This window comes from Plodia interpunctella, chromosome 4 (assembly GCF_027563975.2).
Source record: "Plodia interpunctella isolate USDA-ARS_2022_Savannah chromosome 4, ilPloInte3.2, whole genome shotgun sequence".
Lineage (NCBI taxonomy): Eukaryota > Metazoa > Arthropoda > Insecta > Lepidoptera > Pyralidae > Plodia > Plodia interpunctella.
In genome coordinates, this window is record NC_071297.1 from 9543257 (window position 1) to 9567376 (window position 24120).

Genomic DNA, 24120 nt, shown 5'->3' on the forward strand with positions numbered 1-24120 from the left:
CGTAGCAATGAACACTCATGTAATTTTATTACGAAGTTAATGTGTACATGGTTTTTGGTTGTTACATGCTCGATATAAAATTTTTTTAAAAATTTTTTAACTGAGTGAACTGAGTGTCTGAATTTTGAGAGTGACTGAACTTTAAAGTACTGCAGAGCTAAGGAACTCATTATCCTGTAATCATTATATGTAATCGTATACGTTACTTAGTGACTAACTGACTGACTGACCATCACAGCCGAAACTACTGAGCGTAGGAAGCTGAAATTTGGCATTTAGTTTCCATGGGGAGTGTGTAGGTGAGCACTAAGAGAGGACGGAGAGAAGCGGGATTGGACAAGTTGTGGGACGAGACACGTAGCGGGAAATAGGAAATTGAACTAAAGATGAGAAAAAATATGAATTTTAATCATGTATATTTACCAGTCTTACAGAATACGCGATAAAAGAACGACCGAGATTTTGTACTATGAAATTCACGCGGGCGAAGCCGCGGGCAATAGCTAAGCTAGTGTTGTATATAGGTATTACTTGTGTACACCGTGATGATAATAAGTAGTACAAACAACAAAATATTTTTATTTTATTTATTTCAAGTCGAAAATTCATATTTCATTGACCTCACTATATTTTACGTTATAATATTATTTGGAACTTCGATTTATATTTACAGAAAATCGGTTATATTTATTTTTATTATTTATTTTATCATATTAAATGCAAGCTTTTACAACCTACCTATATGTCCGTAATCAAATCGTACCAGTTAAATACGACCCACTTTTCGGTTACCGATTGAGTTGAAATTTCGCAATGTAAATTTGTATGATAATATAAATTCGAACCAAAAATTGCCCACAGAATGATGTAATAAAGTTACGCAACTTCATAGAATTTCAATTAATCAATTCAAATTCAATAAATCACAATCTTTAACAGCTATTCAAACGTCCCCACTGCTGGGGAACTGGTCTTCCTTAAGGATGGATAAGGAGTTTGGGCCATGACCCACCACGTGGGCCCTTAGCGGACTGTCGGGTTTTAACGACTGCAAATACAACCGGCATCAACGGCTATATGTTCCTTCCGAAGCACGGAGGAGCTCACGATAATTTTGATCACCCATCCAATGACCGACCATTGTGAGAGTGTCTTAACTGCAACCATTACAGGCCGAGCGCGCTAACCATTGCGCCATAGTTCGGTAGTTTATAAATAACTAACTAATTGTAACCTAAATAGTACCTCTAGTACTTTACATAGACATTGCAGAATAATATAAGTGACTAGATGTTGCCCGGGGCTTTGCTCCCGCAGAAGTTTTGAGATAAAATATAGCCTTTAACAATCTTGGATAATGTACCTTTCTAATGGTGAAAGAATTTTTGAAATCGGTTTGGTAGTTTCGGAGATTACCCGCCTTAAACATACAAACTCACAAACGCTTACCTCTTTATATAATAGCATAGCGCAGACTAGAGTTTCATAGCGCAGGTGAAGAAGCAACAGACTTTACCGCAGTCACCGTTCACCCACAAAACCCACGTCATAAATATAAAAATATTTCATAAAATAGTAGGTATGCTATAACTTGTATTGTTACTTATATGTACAGAAAATTTATAATAAAAATATTTTCATTCAAATAGTATTATTATTAAATAGTAGTTATGAAATATTTTATACTTGCGGCCCGCCCCGGCTTCGCTCGGATTAAAACATAGATAATAAATTATTACATAATAATTTCATTTTTTTTAAATTATAAATCATGCAATAAACAAAATGTACACGAATATTACTTGCTTCCTGCGTAATGTTTAATTAAACAGATGTACAGAATAACGGAGTTTGTAAATGAGTTTTAAGATATAAAGTTCGTTGCGCACTCTAAAACCTTTTAGTCATTCAGTACAAAACAAATTATGATTAAAAAAATAATAAACTGCTAAAATTTTAGACGAAAACTAACAAATTATTATACATGCACAATACTTGCGTTAAAGCTGGACAGAAAAATTAGAAGAAGAAGAAGAATTAGGGCTAATTTTAGTTCATTCATCTCATCTTCAGTTCATTTGTCTCATCGTGACTTTTCTTAAAGGTTCTTATTGAAACGACTTCGAACGTTAACAATCGAGTTAGTAAAAGAAATAATAAAAAATGCTCTTGTCGTTGGAATATAATCCACCTACAAAGCTCTTAAATAACGTTAGAAGTATATTATATGAGAATCTACAAATGTCACTATATATAATATCTTTAATGTATACCTAATTATATTTTTACAAAATCTGTATCTATATTTGCGATCATAAAAAAAAAAAATATTTCAATCACTTAACTATTCCTTATTTAAAACGAAATGAAAACAGTAAACGAATATGTCATTACGTCAGTATATTCAGTCTGCCGAGCCCCGACTTATGTTTTAATCCAATAAAAAGGGATCTGTCTTGCCTACCCCCTGGCACTGTGACACTAAGCACTCTCATTTGTATAAATTCATCCGGAATGTCAACGACCGAATGCCTGTTTATCATTTGTTTGTTTTTATAATCGTCTATTGTTATAGGGATTTTCTTGTTGTCTACGTTGGGACAAAGCGGCGGAATTCGACGCGACGCAAAATTTGGAATATATGGACGTACTCGTATTTATATCTGGGCGTATTATTAATTACTTAATCAAATTCGTCCACACAATCGTCGATTCGTATCGAATTACATCGTACCGCTTTGTCCCAATGAGTACAGTAGGCGGTATTTTTTTACTAGTATTGTTCTAAACTCACTCACGCCCAAGGCGCGTAGTGAACCAAAGATACACATTAACAAATAGTATACTCATAACACGTATAAAATATTTAAAGTTGTTCTAGAAATAGACATTGAGCAATGAAGACGTTGAATGACATAGATTCGCGTGCCACCTAAATATGAAATTCGGTTATTTTGATGTAATATCAACAATCATCGAAATAGGGTACAATTTATTACGTAGTATAATTTGAATCTAAGGAATATTAATAAAACCAGTGACATAACCAGCTTGATGACAAATCTCAATTAAAATAGGTAGGTAATAAGAACCACTCTCATCTTTGCGTGTCTAACATTCGGAGATGTGACGCCCCAAAACTCAGGGTTAGCGTAAATAAAAGTGCAATTTGAAAGATTTGGCTATCACTTTACAACCGACCGCATGACAGGGAACAGGACCCCTCTTTGGGAATATTATCGTTGCCTATCAGCTGTGAAGGCTTTGTGTCACTTAGTTGCCTTCACGGAGTAGTCCTATACTAGGGCGGAACCACACTCCGGAAGGTAATAGAACCTCATAACTACTATTCCTTTGAGTCTCTATGATGTGCTGCCTTCCATTTTCCCCTCATTTCTCTGACCTGTAATTTTCTTTTATATATCTCTTAACTTGTAATTTTCCTGTTGCATATATATATATATATTTATTATTCACTTCTTTTCGAGTCAAATTATACTTATTTAAATGTCATCAAAGAACGGAACGATTCAACTTATTTATAAAATAGGATAATTAAATAGTTGTGTATTATAATAAACACTAATAACAATCCGCGGTTAAGTTCAAAACCCTCGTGAAATTTATCCATTAAGATATGATTGTAAGCTTCCAGTACATTGCCACAGCATGTACCTTGTTATCGCCCTCATTCTGATCCTCTATAAAGAAACAGGAGGGACAATTATTTGGGCAAAACAACAGATGAGCCATGGATTGAACCGCTCCACAGTCACACAGAGGCATTAAAATATATTTATTAATCTGGGACTGGGTACAGTCAACAGCACATCAAGTTACCCTTTTTGTTTAACGTGTGGAAAGACCCTCGTCCCGTCCATCCGGCCACGGGAAGCCGGACAGGTGTGTGGGACTTGAACCCACTAAAACCACACGATGCCAACGCCAACCGCATTTGTGACGGGATATACTTGTACGCATTTTTCTTATATAATTGTTCTTTCTTTCCATCAGTTATATTTATTTATTTATAAAAACTTTATTGTTCCAAGTAAAAACATACTTATAAACAAATGGCGAACTTAATGTTATAAGCATTCTCTCCCAGCTAACCATTAGGAGAAACAGAGAAAAGTTGTGCGGCGCAAAAAATATCTTAAACACAAATTAGTACTACCACCATACTAAAATACAATAATAACTACATATATAAAATATAAATATAAATAGCAAAGCATATATACATAATACTACATATATATCAATATATAGATACATACAAACCTGAATAATAAAAATTATATCCAAGAAATACAGATAAAAGCTAAACAGAAAAGAGAAAATCACGAGGAAAAGGAGTCCAAAAGATGAGCATGAACTCTTTTCTTGAAAGAAAATATGCTGTCTAAGATGGTAATGTCAGCGGGAAAAGCATTCCAGAGTCGTGAAGATTGGAGGGCGAAGGAATTGGCCATGAAACAGGTCCGGAAAAGGGGGATATAAAGAAGGCGCGAGTTGGAAGAACGAAGTTGCCGTTCATGGGAGTCAGAAAGATATTCGAACCAGCATTTAAGATAATTAGGAGTTTGAGGGTTCAAAATAACTGAGAATAGAGTGCAGAGCAGTCTACGTTGTCGGATAGGAAGCCATTTAAGCTCCGATCGATACGCAGAAATATGATGTTATACCATAGTTATACCAATGTGTCTACGTACCTTCTAGACCCTAAACGTACTAGGCGATCGAACATACAGTCTAGTAGTACCAAATTGAGTAATACAACGATACAACGATTCAACAGACAGTGCAGTAGTACCAAATTGAGTAAGACAACACGTGGAATCGCTGCAAATTGATGCCGACACTGGCTCGTGTTGTGGTCAGGGCAAAGCTAACATACCTACATAGCAGATAAGCTCACAGCTCGGTTTATTGATTTTGGGTACACTCAGACTCAAATATGTTTTGATTTCTTCGTAGTAGTGCCAGATGCAATATCTTAAGTTACCTTAATTTATAGTTAAATGATAGTTAAAATAATTTAAAGTTAAATGTTACACCGCACACAAATGTGGTTGCAGGTACTACGTAACCAGTATTATATGTAAACCTATATGTTTTGTCTAAACAAATAAAAACGACATACTTGTAATACAATAGCACGATCCTGATAAATCTCACTTGCTTCCTGTACTCATCATTCTCTTCATATATGCCGGTTAAAATATTAACCGCCATAATATTTTAACCGGCATATATGTTAAAGTTTAACATGTTTTACCCATCACAAAAAACATATCTAGTTATTTATGAAATAGATAATAATTTACGCAGTCTATGTGGAAAATATTTACACAAAATTTAGTATGTGACAACCAATATCAATAATTTTTAACTAGCGTTGATATAACAAAATTTATTACCGCTACAATGTACCATTCGTTAATATAGTTTTACCGTCATCGTTTGCACTAATCGTAAATCTGTACTCTAACATATCAACGTAAGCAAAAAGTTTGTAGCAGAAATATTTCATACACCGAATAGCCCCAGCAGATTCAAAGCCGGAGTTATGAATATACGAGGGAGAACTGCAGTTTTGATGCAGATAAACTTTTGTTTATATCTGTACAAGTTGATAACAGCAATGGAACGGGTTTAGGGTAAATAATACGATTGATTGCAGCAGGGTCGTACAATAGTAAATTTTGTTTGATTTGGCCCTTTGTATAATGAACCGGTTGACAATAAACTGAATACAAATAGATGCGACCAAACAACGCGAATTCGATTTGCTTTAGGATGTTTCAGAGTTGACGATATTTGGTTAGACATTACGTGACTTAATACTACTGCTACGATTACCATTGACTTATACATAACTAGCGTAACTATTACGTAACTTTATCCTGAAAATCGCCAGACGCCATTTTGTCTAAACCTCAGCGGCGCGCACGTCAAAGCTAACGTCAAAGTTGACAGGTGCAACATTATGGCAAATAAATTAACAATATTTTTGTTTCTTATTAAAAAAAAAAGCTAAAAATATAATATTTACCTTATACGTATAATTTTTCTGTGAACAAACGAAAAAAAACTGGAAAGAAAAATGTGGATTGAATCTTCCTGATCAAAACCCAGTGGAATCCATTTACTTATTCTAATGTAAAATAAGTGAAATCTTAGATACTTTTGTCAAAATGTCATAAACAATTATTTATATAGTGCTTATATAAAAGCAGTAATATTAAAACATCAAAACCCACTCCAAATATAATGCCAACAAAAGTAATTACTTACCTAAATAATAAAATCTTTATGTAAGTAAACAAACATTATATTATTTAACAAGGATTCAATAAATATCGAAATGAGATTGAAATCAATTTACGTCCGGTGAAGGTATAAACAGACCAAAAAATGATAATAATAAAAAAAATGCAATCAAATCGAAACTCCGTGGGTGCAGCCAACCGACGTAGATCGGAAACGAGAAATCGCCAGTGACTCCAATTTATGTTTCTCTGGTGGTTTGGTACAGATTTAGAACAGACCCTTAGGAGTAACAATTTATTAATCGCGGACGAATTCGCAGGCAGATATCTAGTATGAGATCTCATTGCTAGTAACAAAAAGGACTTATGAATTTATGATGAACATAATTATTTTCTTTGTTTTATTAGGTACTAGCGACCCGTCTCGGCTTCGCTCGGGTAAAATCTTAATAAATTATACCTAAACTAAACCTTCCTCAGGAATCACTCTGTCTATTGTGAAAACCGCATGAAAATCCGTGCAGTAGTTTTTGAGTTGCGAACGTCAGAAGACTTTGTTTTATAATATGTAAAGATACCTTATATAATAATAATAAATAAATAAATAAATATATTAGGACAAATCACACATATTGAGCTAGCCCCAAAGTAAGTTCAAGACTTGGGATACTAACTCAACGATACTATATTTTATAACAAATACATATATAGATAAACATCCAAGACCCGGATCAATAAGAAAAAGATGATTTTCCATCAGTGGCAAGAACTTTACCACTGCGCAACCGAGGTCGTCAAATTTATATATCTTTAATTATAAACATATTTTCTTTCACAGTTACGACACAAGAGTGGAAGGCCCGTCGGCGCACTGGACGGACGAGCCGTTTGCTGGGCGCGCTCGCTGGCTCGGTTCGGTCAACTCCGCGCTGCAGATTCGCGGGATTCAATCACGCGATCGAGCGACTTACAGATGTCGCGTCGACTTCCAAATCTCGCCGACTAGGAATTCTAGAGTGGCGCTTGATGTTATAGGTACGTGTATTTATTTTTTAAAGCTTTCATTTAACTTGCAATGTTTTTCGCTATGTCCCTATGTCTCTGATGGAATCATGTAAATCAAGTTTGAAGCAGATATCTTCAACCAATTGAACTGAAATTTTGTACAAATTACTTTGATGACCTAATGGTGTAATCAGGATCGGCTCCCAACGAGCAGATCACACATTGAATGCAGTAGATATCTCTGACAACGAAGAAATTTGTAGAAATTGTAGATTTTTATATATAATAAAATAGTAGAAAAGAAAATTCCTGTACGTTGAATAAATTTACATAATAAAATATAACAAGGCGATAGAAGCACAGCAACAGAGTAAGAATTTGAAAAAAAAATGTCTGTATGTCTGTCGGTTTGAACACGCTAATCTTCCGAACTTTTCCGGATTTGAATGAAACTTTTTTTGTTATATTAAGCCTGGGCAACATATAGGGTATAAATTATTTTGAAAACTGGAACACCTGAATGGAGAACAATGATGGTGCAGCTAAACTATGGGAAATATTGAAATGCCGCCTTAAGAAAAGTTATTCAGCCTGATGAGCATTTTCTGTTGAGATATAAAAATCGAAGATATGGAACACCTGATGTAGACCTATGATGGTGCAGCTAAACTATACGGAATATAGAACTGATGACTTAACAAAAATTGTTCAGTCTGATGAGCATTTTCTGATGATATATAAATATAGAACATCTGGAACACCTGAAGAAGAGTCATAATAGTTCAGCTAAACTATAAAAAATATACTTTTTCAGTCTGATTTGACTGTACAATTAAAATTTCTCTAATAATTTCGACTTCTTACCAAAAATTTTTCGACCACGCGAACGAAGTGTCGCAGGCATCAGCTAGTTTTAAATAAACACATACTTATATTATTTTTATTGTCAAGTACCCAATAATATAAATTATGCGAATACCGAAAACGTCTCTATAATAAATTTATGCCCTCAGACAACTTTCAATTTCAAATTATTTACCCACAATACAGAAATTCTATATGAAAATCTCGAAAATTAATCTAAGTTAGAAAATACCTCTACTAGATGATATTAAAAGTCTGCGTAAAATTAATATTGAAGAGCACTTTACGCAATAAAAGCTATACCTTTATTAATCTAGACGTAATACGTAGTAACGTAGATTACAGCAGAACTAAATTACTTAGGGTGAGTTACACCACTCAGTTTTGATGTTGACTTTAACCTGCGCTCCAGATAGACATTTAGACAAAACGGCGTTCTGCGTTGTTCTGCACAGGTACAAGTGAACGTCAAAGTTGACTGATGCACTGTCACCTTTTACTGTAAGTGGATACGGCTTAAGAAATTAAATAAATACTCTTATTTTTACTCATGTAAATTTTATTACTATGTTAATGAGATAATTTCACACAATGATTCTCGATTTTAATTTAATATGCTTTTGTTTTTACTTTTTATTAAGTGCATCCGCTCATTTCTGTCTCGGCGATTAAACTTATATCAGATTTTAATTTAGGCTTTGTGTCATACAGCTGTGAAAACCGAGTCAAATTCTATTCTGTAGTTTTTGCGTGATGTGCAACAAACATATAGACAGATAAAAAATCTAAATTAAAAACTGGTTTTGGCTTCTATTAGTCCCATAAAGACTGAATTGTTATAAAGTACTTAATAACTAGATTTTAATATTTTTATTATAGTCTAAGAATGCGTTGCACAAATAAACTTGGCGTTAACTTTAACAAGCGCACGATAACGCAATGCTCGCCTGGATATTTTCATGGAATTGCATATATATCTATAGACTTTCACATCTTCTTTCCTTTTCACACTCACTCTCATTTACATATGGCCTTAAATATAACACTATACAGGGTTACTGGTATCAAACGCAAAATCTCCTAAAGACTACTTGGTACATTAAAACAAGCAACTTTTTTTCATATAAAAAAAATAAACAATCTAATTTGTGATTCTACACATCTTAACTCTATGTAAATAGCCAAGCAACACGAGACAGTACAGTAGCGTTATGTAGCGGAATCGAGCATAGAGTTAACGTTTTATAGATTCGAGATAACGACTGAAAAAAGGATTTTTTTTTGTGTTTATTACGTTTAGATAAAATTCGTAGAACAAGATGTTAGTCTATGTGTACCTTGTGCGCCGTTGGAAGGTTATGTGTTAGATACCAGTAACCCTGTTTAAGGGTGAAATATATACCTATATGTAAACATATAACTTGTATGGGCACGTACATTCCTTCAACTTGAGTAGGTTTTTGGGTCAGACCTTCAGAATTATACGCAAGAGCAGATACAATCCACTTGCATTATTATTATTATCTACTTTATAATGTACTAGATGTTATCCGGGGCCTCGCTCCCGTTGGAATTTTGAGATGAAAAATAGCCTATAGCAATCTTGGATAATGTATATTAAATAGTTTTAGATATAAAATAAACATTTTAAAATTCTACCTATGTCTGTTCTTTCGGCTTAAAAATACACTTCCTTCTCTGGGTGTCGTAAAAGGCCAATAAGGGAAAATGAGGACTCTACTACTTACATCTATACCTCGTACTGAAAGGTGTCGGTTGCTACGCCGTCAATAGCATTCCCAATAGCTATAGGGTAAACATCGGACAGACATCCAATCAGAAAAGTAATGTAAAATCTTTAGTATGAATAAAAGATGATGATTGTATTGCTAGAATAATTTGATGAAGTCACATTTCAAGCAAAAAAATAAAACTATATCAAAATCAATTAAGCAGCTAAATGTCACAGACTTAAGTAATACAAATAGGGGTCTATATGTGTAATTAGACCTATAAATGCACCCAAAGAAAAATGACCAGCGACGTTGTAAGCACATTAAAAAAAAATGATGATAAATGGTATATTCCTTTTCAAGGCTAATTGATTTTGTCACGAACAACTAAAACGCTGGTAAACAATGAAGCCATTTATTATTCACCCTAAAATATCGAGAACATTGCCTATTATAAGGTTTTAACTCTTTCATAAGAGAACAACAATACCTATTGCAAGTCTCCATCCAAGATCATCTCCTTAACGCGAACTTAGAAGCATATCGCAAAATCTCAAATAGAAGGTCGGAACTTTAAATTCTCACCCAATCTCGTAGCGTATCTCTCCCCTTTTTTGTGTTTTAATAAAATAACTCAAGCCAAAACAGTAGGGTAACAAAGGCTATGAAAAGTCGTACCGTCCGACAATCTCGATAAAAACCCGGCAGGATCGTAAAAGACCCCCTGTTATCCAAAGAATCAACATGAAAAGTAAGTCCAGGCGTGCCTTCGAATGATTTACGTTCAAACGGTGACAGTAAAAGTATAGGTCGCGACGCGAATTAAAATTTTATTGTGACTTATCTTAGACCAAATTTAGATAAGCCGATATGGAGTTGAGATTTTATTACTTTTTCTTATGAGTTCGCTATAGCAGAGTTATACTCAGTGAAATTACTATCATCACTAAAGTACAGAACGGAATAGGTATAGTTTTATTTTTATTCAAATCAGTATGAAGAATTAGTCGAAAAGTCTTGACTCTTGATCAAGGATATACATTCCTACATTCCCTATAAAAATAAGTGAGTGAAACATATCTACCACAAAATAGCAGAAAAAAAATAACACACGCGTATACTTTAGAACATCTTTCGGGGTATTCGTAAATAAGATTTGATTTTCAGCATATTAATATTAATAAAACATAAATAATAATCGCAAGACCGCATCGTACAGCTTTAGGACCGAATGAATTAGAATTCCAATTAATCTCGATAAAAGTTGGACATTGATGAAAATGTAAATGGCTTGGATTTCGATAGGACATTGCCGAGGTCGATTTGCCTCTTAAACCCAACCATTTTAGATTTGAACGTTCTATATTTAGTGGTATAATTGTATTTGTTAGTTATTTATTTGTTTACTAGGCAAGTAAATTTTCATTTTAATCTGTCAGTATGAAAAAAATTCGTCTCACCATACCTACGAGTATTTTCGCAATTAAAATAATTTCTCTTTGAAATGTGTGACAAAATCAAATATCGTCACAAAACTATATGATAATTGAAATCAGTCATCGGAGACTAAACTAGTTTAATTTACCTAAATGTGACATCACCAGAAACAGCGATAAAGCTGAAATACACTTTATAGACGATAACATAAAGCCTAATTCAGCTTGGAAGCCTAATCTCTTGATAATGTCACACCAATATGATACGGGCGCAGGTGATCGAGCCATGATAGCCAACCACAAAACCGAGTGATAACTTTATCCCCCGGCACGTACCTTTTGAAAAGGTAAAGCTAAAAATAAGTCATGGCTTACGAATTTTGTCATAAATATGTTATGCTAAGATAAAGCCACAATAAGGTGGTTAAAATACTTAAATATTCATTGTGTACTTACTACTATTTGATACTTTTAAGCCTTCATAAGAAAAGGCTTTTGATAGACAGTCTGCCAACGATCGAAGTAATTCGTAAAGGCTTTTATTTCTAACCCCCGACCATAGAAGGAGGGCTGTTTTAAGTTTTACAGATGTCTGTCCGTGGCATCGTAGCAGCCAAACGGCTGAACCGGTTTTGATTTAGTTTTTTTTGGTTTGAAAGATAATTTAATCGGGAGTGTTGTTAGCTATTTTTAGAAAACGTGTGTTCAGCCTTTTTTCGGAATAATTTTTTAATTTAATTTTTATTTCATTTTGAGGTATGGAATGCTGATAAATAAATAATGTGGAAATGTAATAAATCATATCACAATGATTGATTAATTCAAAATCCGGGATGGTTTAGAATTAATCAATCATTATAATATGCTTTACATACTAAACAAAATGTCTATGATAAACTTTTGCGTGTTAATAATTTTTTTGAAAATTAAATGTTTCTTCACTTGAAAACATAAAAAGTTAATTCTGTGACCTTCCATATTCCATATAATTTAATAGTATTTATTAACAATTCAATTTATTTACGAGGAAGTAAACTAGACACTATTTAGTTTTCCCATTCGCAAGTTTCAACTTCGTTCTGTCAACCGTTAAGGCGAGGTGTCCACTGTTTGATATTTCCTTCTCAATCACGCATGTGTGAATAAAGACAGCATTGTATAGGCGAGAACCTTAAGGCGATTACTCCCCGCACACGAGCGCCACGTCATATTTTTGACTGATTTCTTTTATTTCTTAGCGAAAAAAAAATATTTTAACAAATTGTGCCGATGTATGCCACACTTTGATATATAAAAAGATTTTTAGTAGAAAGTATTACAGTTTTTATAATTAATAATTAAAACAATATTTTTTTACGAACACGCAGCCATTTTATTCACTCGAGAGAGAAACAGAGACAAGACCACGGAAACAATAGAAGTTATTAATAAATTAGAATATTAGTATTTTAACTAGTGGCGCTAGTGTGTATACAAATTAAAAGTATGTCTATTTATGTATTATTTCGATATCAATGAATAACAGTTTTCTATAATAAATTGTAGTAGAGTTAAAGAAGTTTAGTGGCCACCGTTTTCGATTTAGTCAACATTTTGCAATGGCTGTGACTACATTATACAATGGAAAACTATAATACACGTACATTCTACTAAAATTCTTTATCAATTGTGGCACAATCAGTCAAAACATTTATTTAATTTTATTTACATTTATCTAAGAAATAAAAGAAATTCATAAAAATTGATGAGGTGGCGCCAGTGTGCGGATAGTAATCGCCTTAAATGACCAAGTGATAATGATTGATATAGGATGCTTCAAGTAAAGGAAGTGAATTTAAGCTGACGTGGACATGATATAGGTGAAGGAACCGTCGTGTGACGTACTCTTGTCTTTGTTTTTAGGACTGTAAAATTGATCCTGGGTTGATCCTGGGTCTCAACGGTTACTGCATTACAGTTCCTTGTAAAACATTCATTTGACACGGGAAAACTTTATATAGATATCTATTTTGGAATACGGGTCTCAACGGTTACTGCATTAGTACACAGTTCCTTGTAAAACATTCATTTGACAAGGGAAAACTTTATATAGATATCTATTTTGGAATACGGATAGAATTTACTTCATTGTGATCCGAGTTGAAAGTAAATGAATTGAAGTGATTCGCCCGCTTGGCCAATGATATCGGTCGGTGGTCGGGCGGTCAAGACACTTTCGCTGTAGTTGATCATAGGATGGGTGACCAGATTTGTATAATTTTACGATGATGCGAAGCAACATCGAATTCGAAGCGGAACAGACAGGCAGACAGATTTTCGCATTATAATATTAGATGCGTCCCGGGACTTCGCTCCCGTGGGAATTTTGGCTTAAAAGTACCTATGTGTTATTTCAGGTTATGTTCAACCCGTGTACCAAATTTTATAACAATCGGTCCAGTAGAAAGTGTAGAGTTTGCGTGAAAGTGTAACAAACATACACATACAATATAGGTACCTACATCTTCACAAACTTTTGCTTTTATAATATTAGTAGGATTAGTATGGATATAGTTGTGTTCATCGCTAACAAATTTAAGAAATAGATCTAATTAGAATCGATTTCAGAGTCGCACCTACTAGTTAATTTACACTATAAATCACTAGTTGACCTTGAATTGAACAACTTATCTGGCATCGTTAAGCAGTTAATGTCGGGAAGCATTACGTAATCATGATTAATTGGTTAAACTTCATCATTCATATCTTGATCTAATGATCCGTCCCCTACATAGTGTTAGAAATGAAAGATTAGTGGACTTAGGTAGGTACAACAGCGTTTATTATCGTACAATGAGGAGCCTTAACACTTTACAATCACGGAACATTTATCTTATCACACACGACTGTTACAAGACGAACGACGACACAGACTGACTTGAGAGCGGGCGCGGGAAGCGGGAACGCGTGATGCTATCAACGGACTATAGCGACTGCGAGCGCCAATCACGATCGAGGACCGCGAACATTACCAAATAAGGCGCGTTATTTGCGCGTGTCCCAGTATAGTAAAAGCATACGCATTGCCGCCAGCCCACAGTATAAATTAATGCAGGGAACGACTTATGTATCGGTAACATCTCTCCCGCCGTGTGAACGCAGTAAACATATAGGCAGTATTCAGCTACCGATACATGTAATCCCGTTGATGACAAGTTAATACTTAAGTGGTCCTTACTTAGCTAACTGGTACAATTTATAGCTCGGTGTACAAGGAAATATACAATAAATGCTAACATTTACAATGACGTACACAAAACATATAAGTATTCTAACGAACACAATGATTTACACATGAACATAATTTCAATGAATAAAATTATTTACACAGGAACATAATTCCAATGAATACAATGACTTACACAGGAACATAATTCCAATGAATACAATGACTTACACAGGAACATAATTCCAATGAATACAACGACTTACACAGGAACATAATTCCAATGAATACAATGACTTACACAGGAACATAATTCCAATGAATACAATGACTTACACAGGAACATAATTCCAATGAATACAATGACTTACACAGGAACATAATTCCAATGAATACAATGACGCGCTGTACCGTAATATAAGCTTATCGATTGTAAGGAATAATTTGAGTTACTATGTCGTGACAAGCCCACGACAAAACGCGTCATGTATACAACTATTACAGTTCAACAACTAGTATAGTTATAGGCAGATTAAACAAATTATGAATATAACTAATAAAGTTCAATGATAACTTGAATTATTACATTGAAGTTATAGACTAAATGAATTACAAATCTGACTTTTGGAGAATTATACAAACAACTCAGCTTAACATTCTACTGGCAATATAACTAAACGCTTAGTCGGGCGACGCATTAGGCCATTCTTAGTTTTGACGTCTACGACTCGTATTACTCCGTCCGCGCCTGGATAGACCTGCTCCACCCTTCCCTTCGGCCATACGTTTCGTGGTAACGTGGAGTCCACTATGACGACCACATCGCCTACTTTTACCGCCTCGCCGTGACCATGCGGCTCCCGCCGATGATGAAGGAGAGGTAGGACTTCCCGCACCCAGCGCTGCCAGAATAGATCAGCCAATCGTTGAGCAGCTTTCCAATGCGACCGTCCAAGCTCGTCTACCTTGGTAAATGCGCCCGGTAATGGAACCTTTGAAGGACCCCCTAATAGGAAGTGGTTAGGGGTTAAGGCGGTGTCGTCTTCCGGTGCGACCGACACGTGTGACAGTGGTCGAGAATTAATTGTATGTTCGACTTCCGTAAGTAGAGTGTGGAGGACGTCTTCGTGAGGGTGACGTTCGTGCAATGTAGCCGTCAGTGCGGTTTTAACTGAACGCACTAACCGTTCCCAAGCTCCGCCCATGAACGGTGCACCTGGAGGAATGTAGTGCCAGTTTATTTGTCGAATGTCCGCTTCTTGTTTCATAGAGGTTAGGGCTGCCTTTCGTAGTTCAGCATCAGCTCCGTGGAAGTTAGAACCATTGTCACTCCATACAGTATCGGGGCAACCACGTCTAGCCATCATACGACGTAGTGCGAGCACAGAAACATCAGCAGAGAGTGACGACGCTATTTCTAAATGAACTGCCCTTGTCGTCAAGCAGGTAAATAAGGCAACGTAGCGCTTCTCATGGTGTCTCGCTATAGTGACTGAAAGCGGCCCGAAATAATCCAATCCTGTTTGTGTGAAAGGACGCTGATGATGGGTGAGGCGACACGGTGGCAGGTTCCCCGTCAGCGGTTCAGGAGGCGTGGCACGGCGCAGTCTGCAGGGCTGGCATCGTCTGATGACTGCTCTTACTGTGGGTCTAATGCGTAGCATCCAAAATCTTTGGCGTATCTCATTTGTAACGCATTCGACGCCGCTATGATGTAACTTTCGGTGGATCCAGTTTATATACAGTCGACTGTAGGCGTGGTCTCCGTCTAACACTGCTGGGGACAGAGTTTCCTCGTTGATATCAGTCGCGGCGGCAGTTCGAGAGCGTAACCTCATTACGCCATTTTGGTCCGTAGTCAAGGATAGATGTCGAAGGCGACTGTCAGTAGATAGTCTCCTCCCGCCGGTGATGTCACGTAGCTCCGACGAAAAGCAGTCTTCCTGAAGGGCGCGTGTCCATATGAGTTCAGCGCGGCGCGTGTAAAAGGCTGCGAGGGGCACGTAGGTGCGGGAGGCGCTAGCATTGCTGTGGTTGCGCTGTGGAGTCGTTCTTGCGCTAGCGCGGGATGACCGGGGCTGGACGCCTGTCCAGTCAGGGTCCTCAGATGGAGTGCAGCGAGTGCGTTTTCTACGCATGGCGGTGACGGTGTGGGTTTTGCAGCGATCGATGAATTGCAGTATGCGTGCGGTTGATCTGATTAGATGGATCCAGGATGAGAATCTCGACACATCGGGTAGGGCATCTTTGAGTTGCGGGCGAATGGTGGTCGCAGCCACACGTTCTTCGCCAGTTTCTGTGGAATGGAGCGGGTCCTTGTCGTGCGGCCAGAGTTTTTCTTCTTTGTATAGAAATTCCGGGCCTCGAAACCAACGATGTGCAGCTGTGAAGTCGGTCTGTACGCGACGAGTAGCGTCGTCGGCGACGTTGTCAGCTGTGGGCACCCATCTCCACTCCGAGGTCGTTGTGGTCTCTTCCAGTTCGGCCACGCGGTGCGCTACGAAGGGTTTGAATGAACGCGAGCCCGCGCGCAGCCACGACAACACGGTGCGCGAGTCAGTCCACAGCACGCGACGATCCGGGCGACGCGAGTGATGAAGCTCGACGGCGTGCGCCAGCCGACCACCCAGAACAGCCGCCTGTAATTCAAGTCTAGGTATAGAAACAATCTTAATGGGGGCCACACGTGCCTTTGCTGCCGCGAGCGAGACCTGTACCTCGCCTTTGTCGTTTACTGACCGCCAATAAGCCGCAGCGGCGTAGGCGACTTCGCTCGCGTCAACAAAAACGTGCAGCTCAAGTGTCTCTGCTGAACTAAATAATGGGTAACATCGGGGTAGTGCTACATCCTTTAAACCTTGTAAAGAAATTAACCAAGTCTGCCAAACTTGTTCTAATTTAAATGGTAAGGGGTCATCCCATCCAACATTACTGCGCCAAGCCTCTTGTAATATTTGTTTACCTTGGATGGTAATTGGCGTTACAAGGCCTAAAGGATCATAGAGAGACATAACTTCTTTCAACAATTGACGTTTAGTAATACTATTGTTGAAGGAAAATTTAGATAAATTAAAACCCAGGGTGTCGTCGGCTATTCGCCAAACGAGCCCCAATATTTTTTCTTCTTCGTTGATGTTGACATTAGGAGTCATGGGCTCTACTGCGAGACCGGCGATGGCGTTGCTGTCATTCGATGCCCACTTCTGCAGCACGAAGTTGCCTCGACGGTGTACAGCATCCACTGCCTGAGCCACACGGTTCGCCTCAGCCGCGGTGTCAAAACTCTGTAAATAGTCATCCATATAGTGATTGTTTATTATAGGATCTACAGCTTCGGGAAATTCTTCTTGATGTTCAGGGTCAGCTTGAGGTCGGCGCGGCTCTACTCCCAATGACTCCAAATCGTAGTGCTTCTTTATTAATTGTTCAAGGGCTTCGTCTTTCGTATGTGCATGGCTGCAATGAAAACGCTCTTGTAGCATGTAGCCACATACTCTTTTTTGTCCATGTAATACCCAGCCGAGAGGTGTGTGCGACGCCACTGGCTGTTCTAGCTTACCACGTCGTACCTCAGATGCAATGAGCAGGGACCAATTGTCTTGTCCTATTAGTATAAGTGGTTCCGCTGTTGCATAGACAAGTTGGTCACTAATGTCTTGTAGATGTTCACAATGAGCTAGGGCTTCGGTTGGCACAGACTGGGGGGAAATGTTCAAACTATCTATGGTACGTGCCTCGATATTAATTTTATTATTTGTGTACTTACCTTTAATGGAGAACTTTACTCGCTGGGAGCTAACAGCGTCGATGTGCGCTCCTGCTATGGCCTCTATGACAAAAGGTGCTGCTGGCCCAGCGACACCAATCTTGTCTGCCAGACTTGATGTCAGCAATGTAATGGTGGACCCGTCATCTAATAAGGCATAAGTATCTATCTCACCATGTGGTCCCGATAATTGAACTGGTAAAACTTTGAGGTAGGTTTGCACCGAACGCAGTGCTCCCGCCGCTGCTGTAGTCGCGTTGCTACACGACTCGAAGACAGTCGCTTGACCTCCGGCTCTGTTGCTTTGCGTTCGCTGTCGTGGTGCCGCCACGCCGTTGTCACTCTTCATTGGCTGCGCTGCGTCGTCGTGCAGCAGCTTGTGGTGGTAGTACTCGCAGCCTTGCGCTTCGCACTTCTTCCCTTTGCATCTGTGATTCCATGTCCGTTTGCCAAGGCATCTGTGAGTCGCGGGTGCGGGGCGAACCCCGCGAACTACCTCTAATAAAGCCGCCGTTAGGTCTCTCAACGGCTGGCTGGTGTCGTTTGGCTGTGGTACTCCCGCCGTCGTGGTGGCGTGCGACCCATTGGACGCAGTTGTGACGGGAGCGACGGGTGCCGAAGTGCCACCGGGCGGCAGTGCTGCGGCCGTGTCGTGCAGCGTTTCATCTTGAGTGCCGCCGCTAGTGACTATAGGTCGGGGTGACTCCGTGATGGACGATGGCTCCTCGAGTGGTTCCCTCGCCGTGCTTCTTGTTCCCACCATTGTGATGAAACGAGTTCACTGGTAGGTGTCCTGACTGAGGCACGCGGAACGCGACGCGGTTGCACTTTAATATTAACTGTCCGACTCGAATGGACCAGATGTTAGAAATGAAAGATTAGTGGACTTAGGTAGGTACAACAGCGTTTATTATCGTACAATGAGGAGCCTTAACACTTTACAATCACGGAACATTTATCTTATCACACACGACTGTTACAAGACGAACGACGACACAGACTGACTTGAGAGCGGGCGCGGGAAGCGGGAACGCGTGATGCTATCAACGGACTATAGCGACTGCGAGCGCCAATCACGATCGAGGACCGCGAACATTACCAAATAAGGCGCGTTATTTGCGCGTGTCCCAGTATAGTAAAAGCATACGCATTGCCGCCAGCCCACAGTATAAATTAATGCAGGGAACGACTTATGTATCGGTAACACATAGCACGTGTCATTTTGGATTATCAAAATATGATATGGGAACTATATTAAATTAGTGTGATTTCCAACCTATAATTGGACCCTGGTTCAGATAGTAATGTCCCTTGCAATGAGACTAAGGCAAACGTTGCCAGCTTCGACCATCTTTAAAAAAATGGGGCTCAAATTCAGTACCTAAAAAATAAAAACATAAAAATTAACAAAACAACATTAGAACAACTAAATCAAATTAAATATAAACCCAAAAGAAACAGTTACTAAGTAAAAATGTAAATAACGATTCAGTATATAATGCTATTGAAATAGCTATAATACCTATCAAGGTATTATAGCTATTTCAATAGCAAAGAGATCTTTGAACATAACAAACACGAAAATAAATTAAAGAAAAAAAACTTTACAAGAAACCATACAAAAGTCTGCTTTAAATAGCTCTTTGAGTGGATCAAGACCACGATTGCATTGTGGGGAAACTTGCAAACTGGTTGACAGTTTAAACTTACTAATGAGCATGTTATGACTAGACTAGGTAAGTAGTCGTTAAACTCAGATGCCAGCCTGTGATACAGACAACAGCGTTTATTATAACACACGCTAAAAAGAAAAAAAAAAAACGATAACTTCGACAAAATGGGTTCGAACGATTGCACATGATAGCCGCAATCCCGCCCTCAATACTACCGCACCTTTTGTTTAGAGTTCAGGGAAACATTTTCATTTCCTCCACCATGCAAACGTTATTGAAAAATATCTAAAGAACAGAATCGATATACATTTATTTGTTCATCGTCATCAACAGCCATTTAAACAACCACATTGCTGGAGACACCATCTGGAACGAAGCTGTCCCTACAGACCTTCCTTATGGATAGATCATCATATCGAGTGTGTTATTGCTATCACTAGTGTCAGATTTTATTCAAGTCGGTTAAATGCATCTCACATGACTCCGACTACTTACCGTCATCTAGTGGCATGTAGTCGCAAACACACTAGTCAATTAAACTGTCTACCAGAGTGCAATGTTTTCCTACACCGGAAGCAAGTGGTGGTCTATGGAAACTACTATTTCTAACAGATACTAACAGATTGGATACAAACTCATATGGCACGAGTAGGATAAGAACCTGAGACCTTTCGATCCACAGGCGGGCGTCTAAACCATTACACCACCACCGCTTGTATGGATAGATAAGGAGTATGAGGTCCACATCCCTTCACTTCACTATTGTCAGACTTTCTCTCTATTTATATATTTCTCTATTCTTAGTAATCAGACTTTTAGAATATCTTATTTGATAATATAAAACCATTTTTGGCGTCTTCCTATCAACTCATAAATTAATACGTGAGGATTGTAAGTGGGAATCCAAATTTTAGTTTGTATTATAAGAAAAATAGGTACTTCAAAAGCAATTTTAAATCTTTTCTATAGTAATTTAGCCTCATATGCGTTGTTTCTTTATTTTATACGTACGTCTAGTTTGTTTATCCGCAATTTGAGGATATTTGGCGCGCATTCGATGCCTTTTGTGCTCCCCCGCGAACTGATTTCATTTTGATTGTGAATAAATTTTGGAGGGAAACAGGAGTAAACACTGTTATTTACATAAACACCAAGGAACGTAGGTATCTGTTTGAATACGAATTCCCAACGTAATATTTGCCCAGAGAAATCGGTATAAAATTAACATAAAATACAACTACCTAGAAGTAGCATCGATCGTATTCTTTTTAAAATAAAATAACAATTTACTTTTTTTTATTTAGGAAACATACAATCGCCTTACACATACAAATATCAATAATACAATAACACATAAATCAGTAAAGTTTCCACAATTAATTAACTCAAATGTTGTGAGCAGGTAGGTAATAATATATGTATACAAAACAAAAATTGGAACGACATATTTTTAATTGTATAAACACGTGGTTCTTGCTCTAGTATATGATATGTGGTACGGCGTCTAAGCAATAAAATGCATTGATAGCTGAAAAGCGACTAAAGTATTTCCAAAGATGATTGACTTCATTAGCCACGATTTTTTTTTACTTCGGGCATCACATCCTAGAATGCTTCGGGGACACGTGAGGATGAGTTGAAAAGAATTATATTAGATAGATTATGCCTGAATGTGTTACGTGTCGTGACAAAAAGTCTTTGCCTTTTCTTCAATTTGTATCATTCCAAATTCTGTGTATTTGCCTATGATTTTGGTCATATTTGTGTAGGCAGAAGGAAATACGTCTATTCTATTTAAGTTATCTGTTAAAGTAATGAGTATATTAAAAATTTAGAACTTTTGTGACGTCGGATTATGGCTTTAAAGTCAAATTCTTACACCGGTCTGTCTCTCATATTTTTTATGATTGAGATAAATAGGTAATATTTTTTTGGTTTGGTATTATTTATGACGTCCAATAAATAATATACTTAAGTTACCTATTAGACAATCATTTCTAGGTAACAGAGTACCTATTATGACTTTACTCCTGTTGTAGCTGTAATGAATAAAAAAATACTTGTTCTGAATCCATTTTGAAATCGTACCTAACTGTTTGCATACATATGTCACCTTGTTTATCCATAAATTGACCTTGACTTACGCACTGATCTCGGTAATAAATCTATTTATTTGCCCACAGAGCTTCCAAGTAAGCCGGTGATATTTGACGAATTCGGCAAAGAGATATCTGGAATCGCAGGCCCTTACAATGAGGGGGGGGATTTCAAGCTCACTTGCCTTGTCAAGGGAGGTAAGTCTATGTTTACGTTCAGTGCGTACAATTTACTTTCATTGTTGAACGATCTTAAGATGGCTATTCACTGTTGTTAACAAATATTGTTTATTTTTCTTACATTAGTATATATCTTTTCATATTCATATCTTTATTATATGACTACTGACTTACATAATAAATAATACATATAATATATGAAGAGTTAGGCCTTATATTTTTGACCGTAGTGTTTTTAGAATAATGATTAATTTGAGTTAAGCTGTATTTCTTTTTTATTTATACAAACTTTAAGCTACAACAACTAACAAAAATTAGCTACAATAACTAACATAGTTGTTGTAGCTAATTTTTTGTTTGTTTTATTGTTAAATGGCCGAACGATAAAGGTTTATTTTATTCTAAAAATACCATAGCTTAACCATGTCATAATAAATGTTAAGGATTGTACTGCAATAAGTATTATTCAGAACCATTATATAGCTTTAAAAAAAATTAAAATAACTACCATTAGGTGCATAGTTCTTAGTAAGTAAGTATTAAAAATATGATTTTCAAAATATTAAAGCTATAGAAGTTAGCAAAATGTCATTGCGACAAAAAAAAACCATAATAAATTAATTTTATTACTAATAAGTATAGTAGGTATTTACACAAACAAATAGCTCAGGGGCTAGACATCTTACTGTAATACAACTTTTGCCACTTTGTCTTCACAAGGAGAATAATTTGATTGAAGCACAGGAAGGGACATAGAATAAATGATGAGATCCCACTCTTGTTTTTGCCAGACGCGTACCTACTACAATCAACTTGATGAGAGTGTGTCATTTACGATATTTTTCTTTACGATCCGCAGTTTTCTTCAACATCAATGCAATTTTGTTGCAACTCAATTTAAGCTCTGTCTACGTTACATTCCGTTTCACAAAAATGGAGGAAACGTTTCCAAATTGGAAAAAGTAATTTCTGGGTAAATTTACTTTCGTGTAATCGTTCTTTTATTCTCTTAATTTCTTTTGTTCCGAGCGTAAAACAGACAAAATGGTTATGCCCTTTACGCTGTATGTTTTATCATAAAAGCCCTTCGCTTAATATGATATTAAACAAGTCGCACACAAAAAGTTTCGAGTCTTTAAATCCAAGAATTTGGTACATTTGCAATTCTTAGAGTAAAAATGTAAATTAGTTATTGATAAACGTTTCATGTTAGCACAGAGCAATCGAAAAATAATCGTTAAGAAAATCAAACGACGCATTACCTTCTAGCTCGATTGAGCATCTGAAATGTGCTATTTCCTACAGGTAACCCCACACCAAAAGTCCAATGGCTGCAAGGAGACCAGATACTCACCACATTGAACCCTGGCGACCTTCAACCGTCAGGAAACACAAGGTCACTGACCTTAGTAGTCAGGAACGCTACCAGGGCGCACCAATCATCAGTGTACACGTGTATAGCTGAAAATACACCAACCTCAGCCCAACAGATTCAAAAAACGTCCATCAGAGTTGAACTTTATTGTAAGTACTAATTGCCTTCTCTATCATCTAATATTTTCTATCTCTTTTTAGTCTGTCTGTCTTTGTAGTCAGAGGTTCGCAAAAATTTCCCAAAAATTTTGAAATGCAGCTGTGCTTTAAGACCAGAACCAAGTCGACCCTGAAGTCATTATAGTAGTCTAAACTTTATATACCTTAATCGTCTCTTATCATATATGGAAAGATGGAGTTTCCTATTCTAGGGCGGAAACCACACGCGATCGTTGTAAATTATTACTTTCGTTTTTAAAATAAGAAAAATAAAATTGATAACTATTTCCTCAGACGAGACATACTCACCTACACGTTACATAATTAAAAGAAGATATACGAAATTTATTTTTG

General features: G+C 37.2%; 1 protein-coding gene across 4 annotated transcripts in view; it reads left to right on the forward strand.

The window, feature by feature from the left end:
• The window catches only part of LOC128669198 (hemicentin-1-like), a 162715-nt gene that overhangs the window by 104679 nt on the left and 33916 nt on the right, over nt 1-24120 (forward strand). For all 4 annotated transcript variants that reach the window (XM_053743820.2, XM_053743821.2, XM_053743819.2 and 1 more), the window contains exons 4-6: nt 7114-7310; nt 22141-22251; nt 23539-23757. In XM_053743820.2, coding sequence (XP_053599795.1) covers nt 7114-7310; nt 22141-22251; nt 23539-23757 — 527 coding nt within the window. The remainder of the gene's footprint in view (nt 1-7113; nt 7311-22140; nt 22252-23538; nt 23758-24120) is intronic.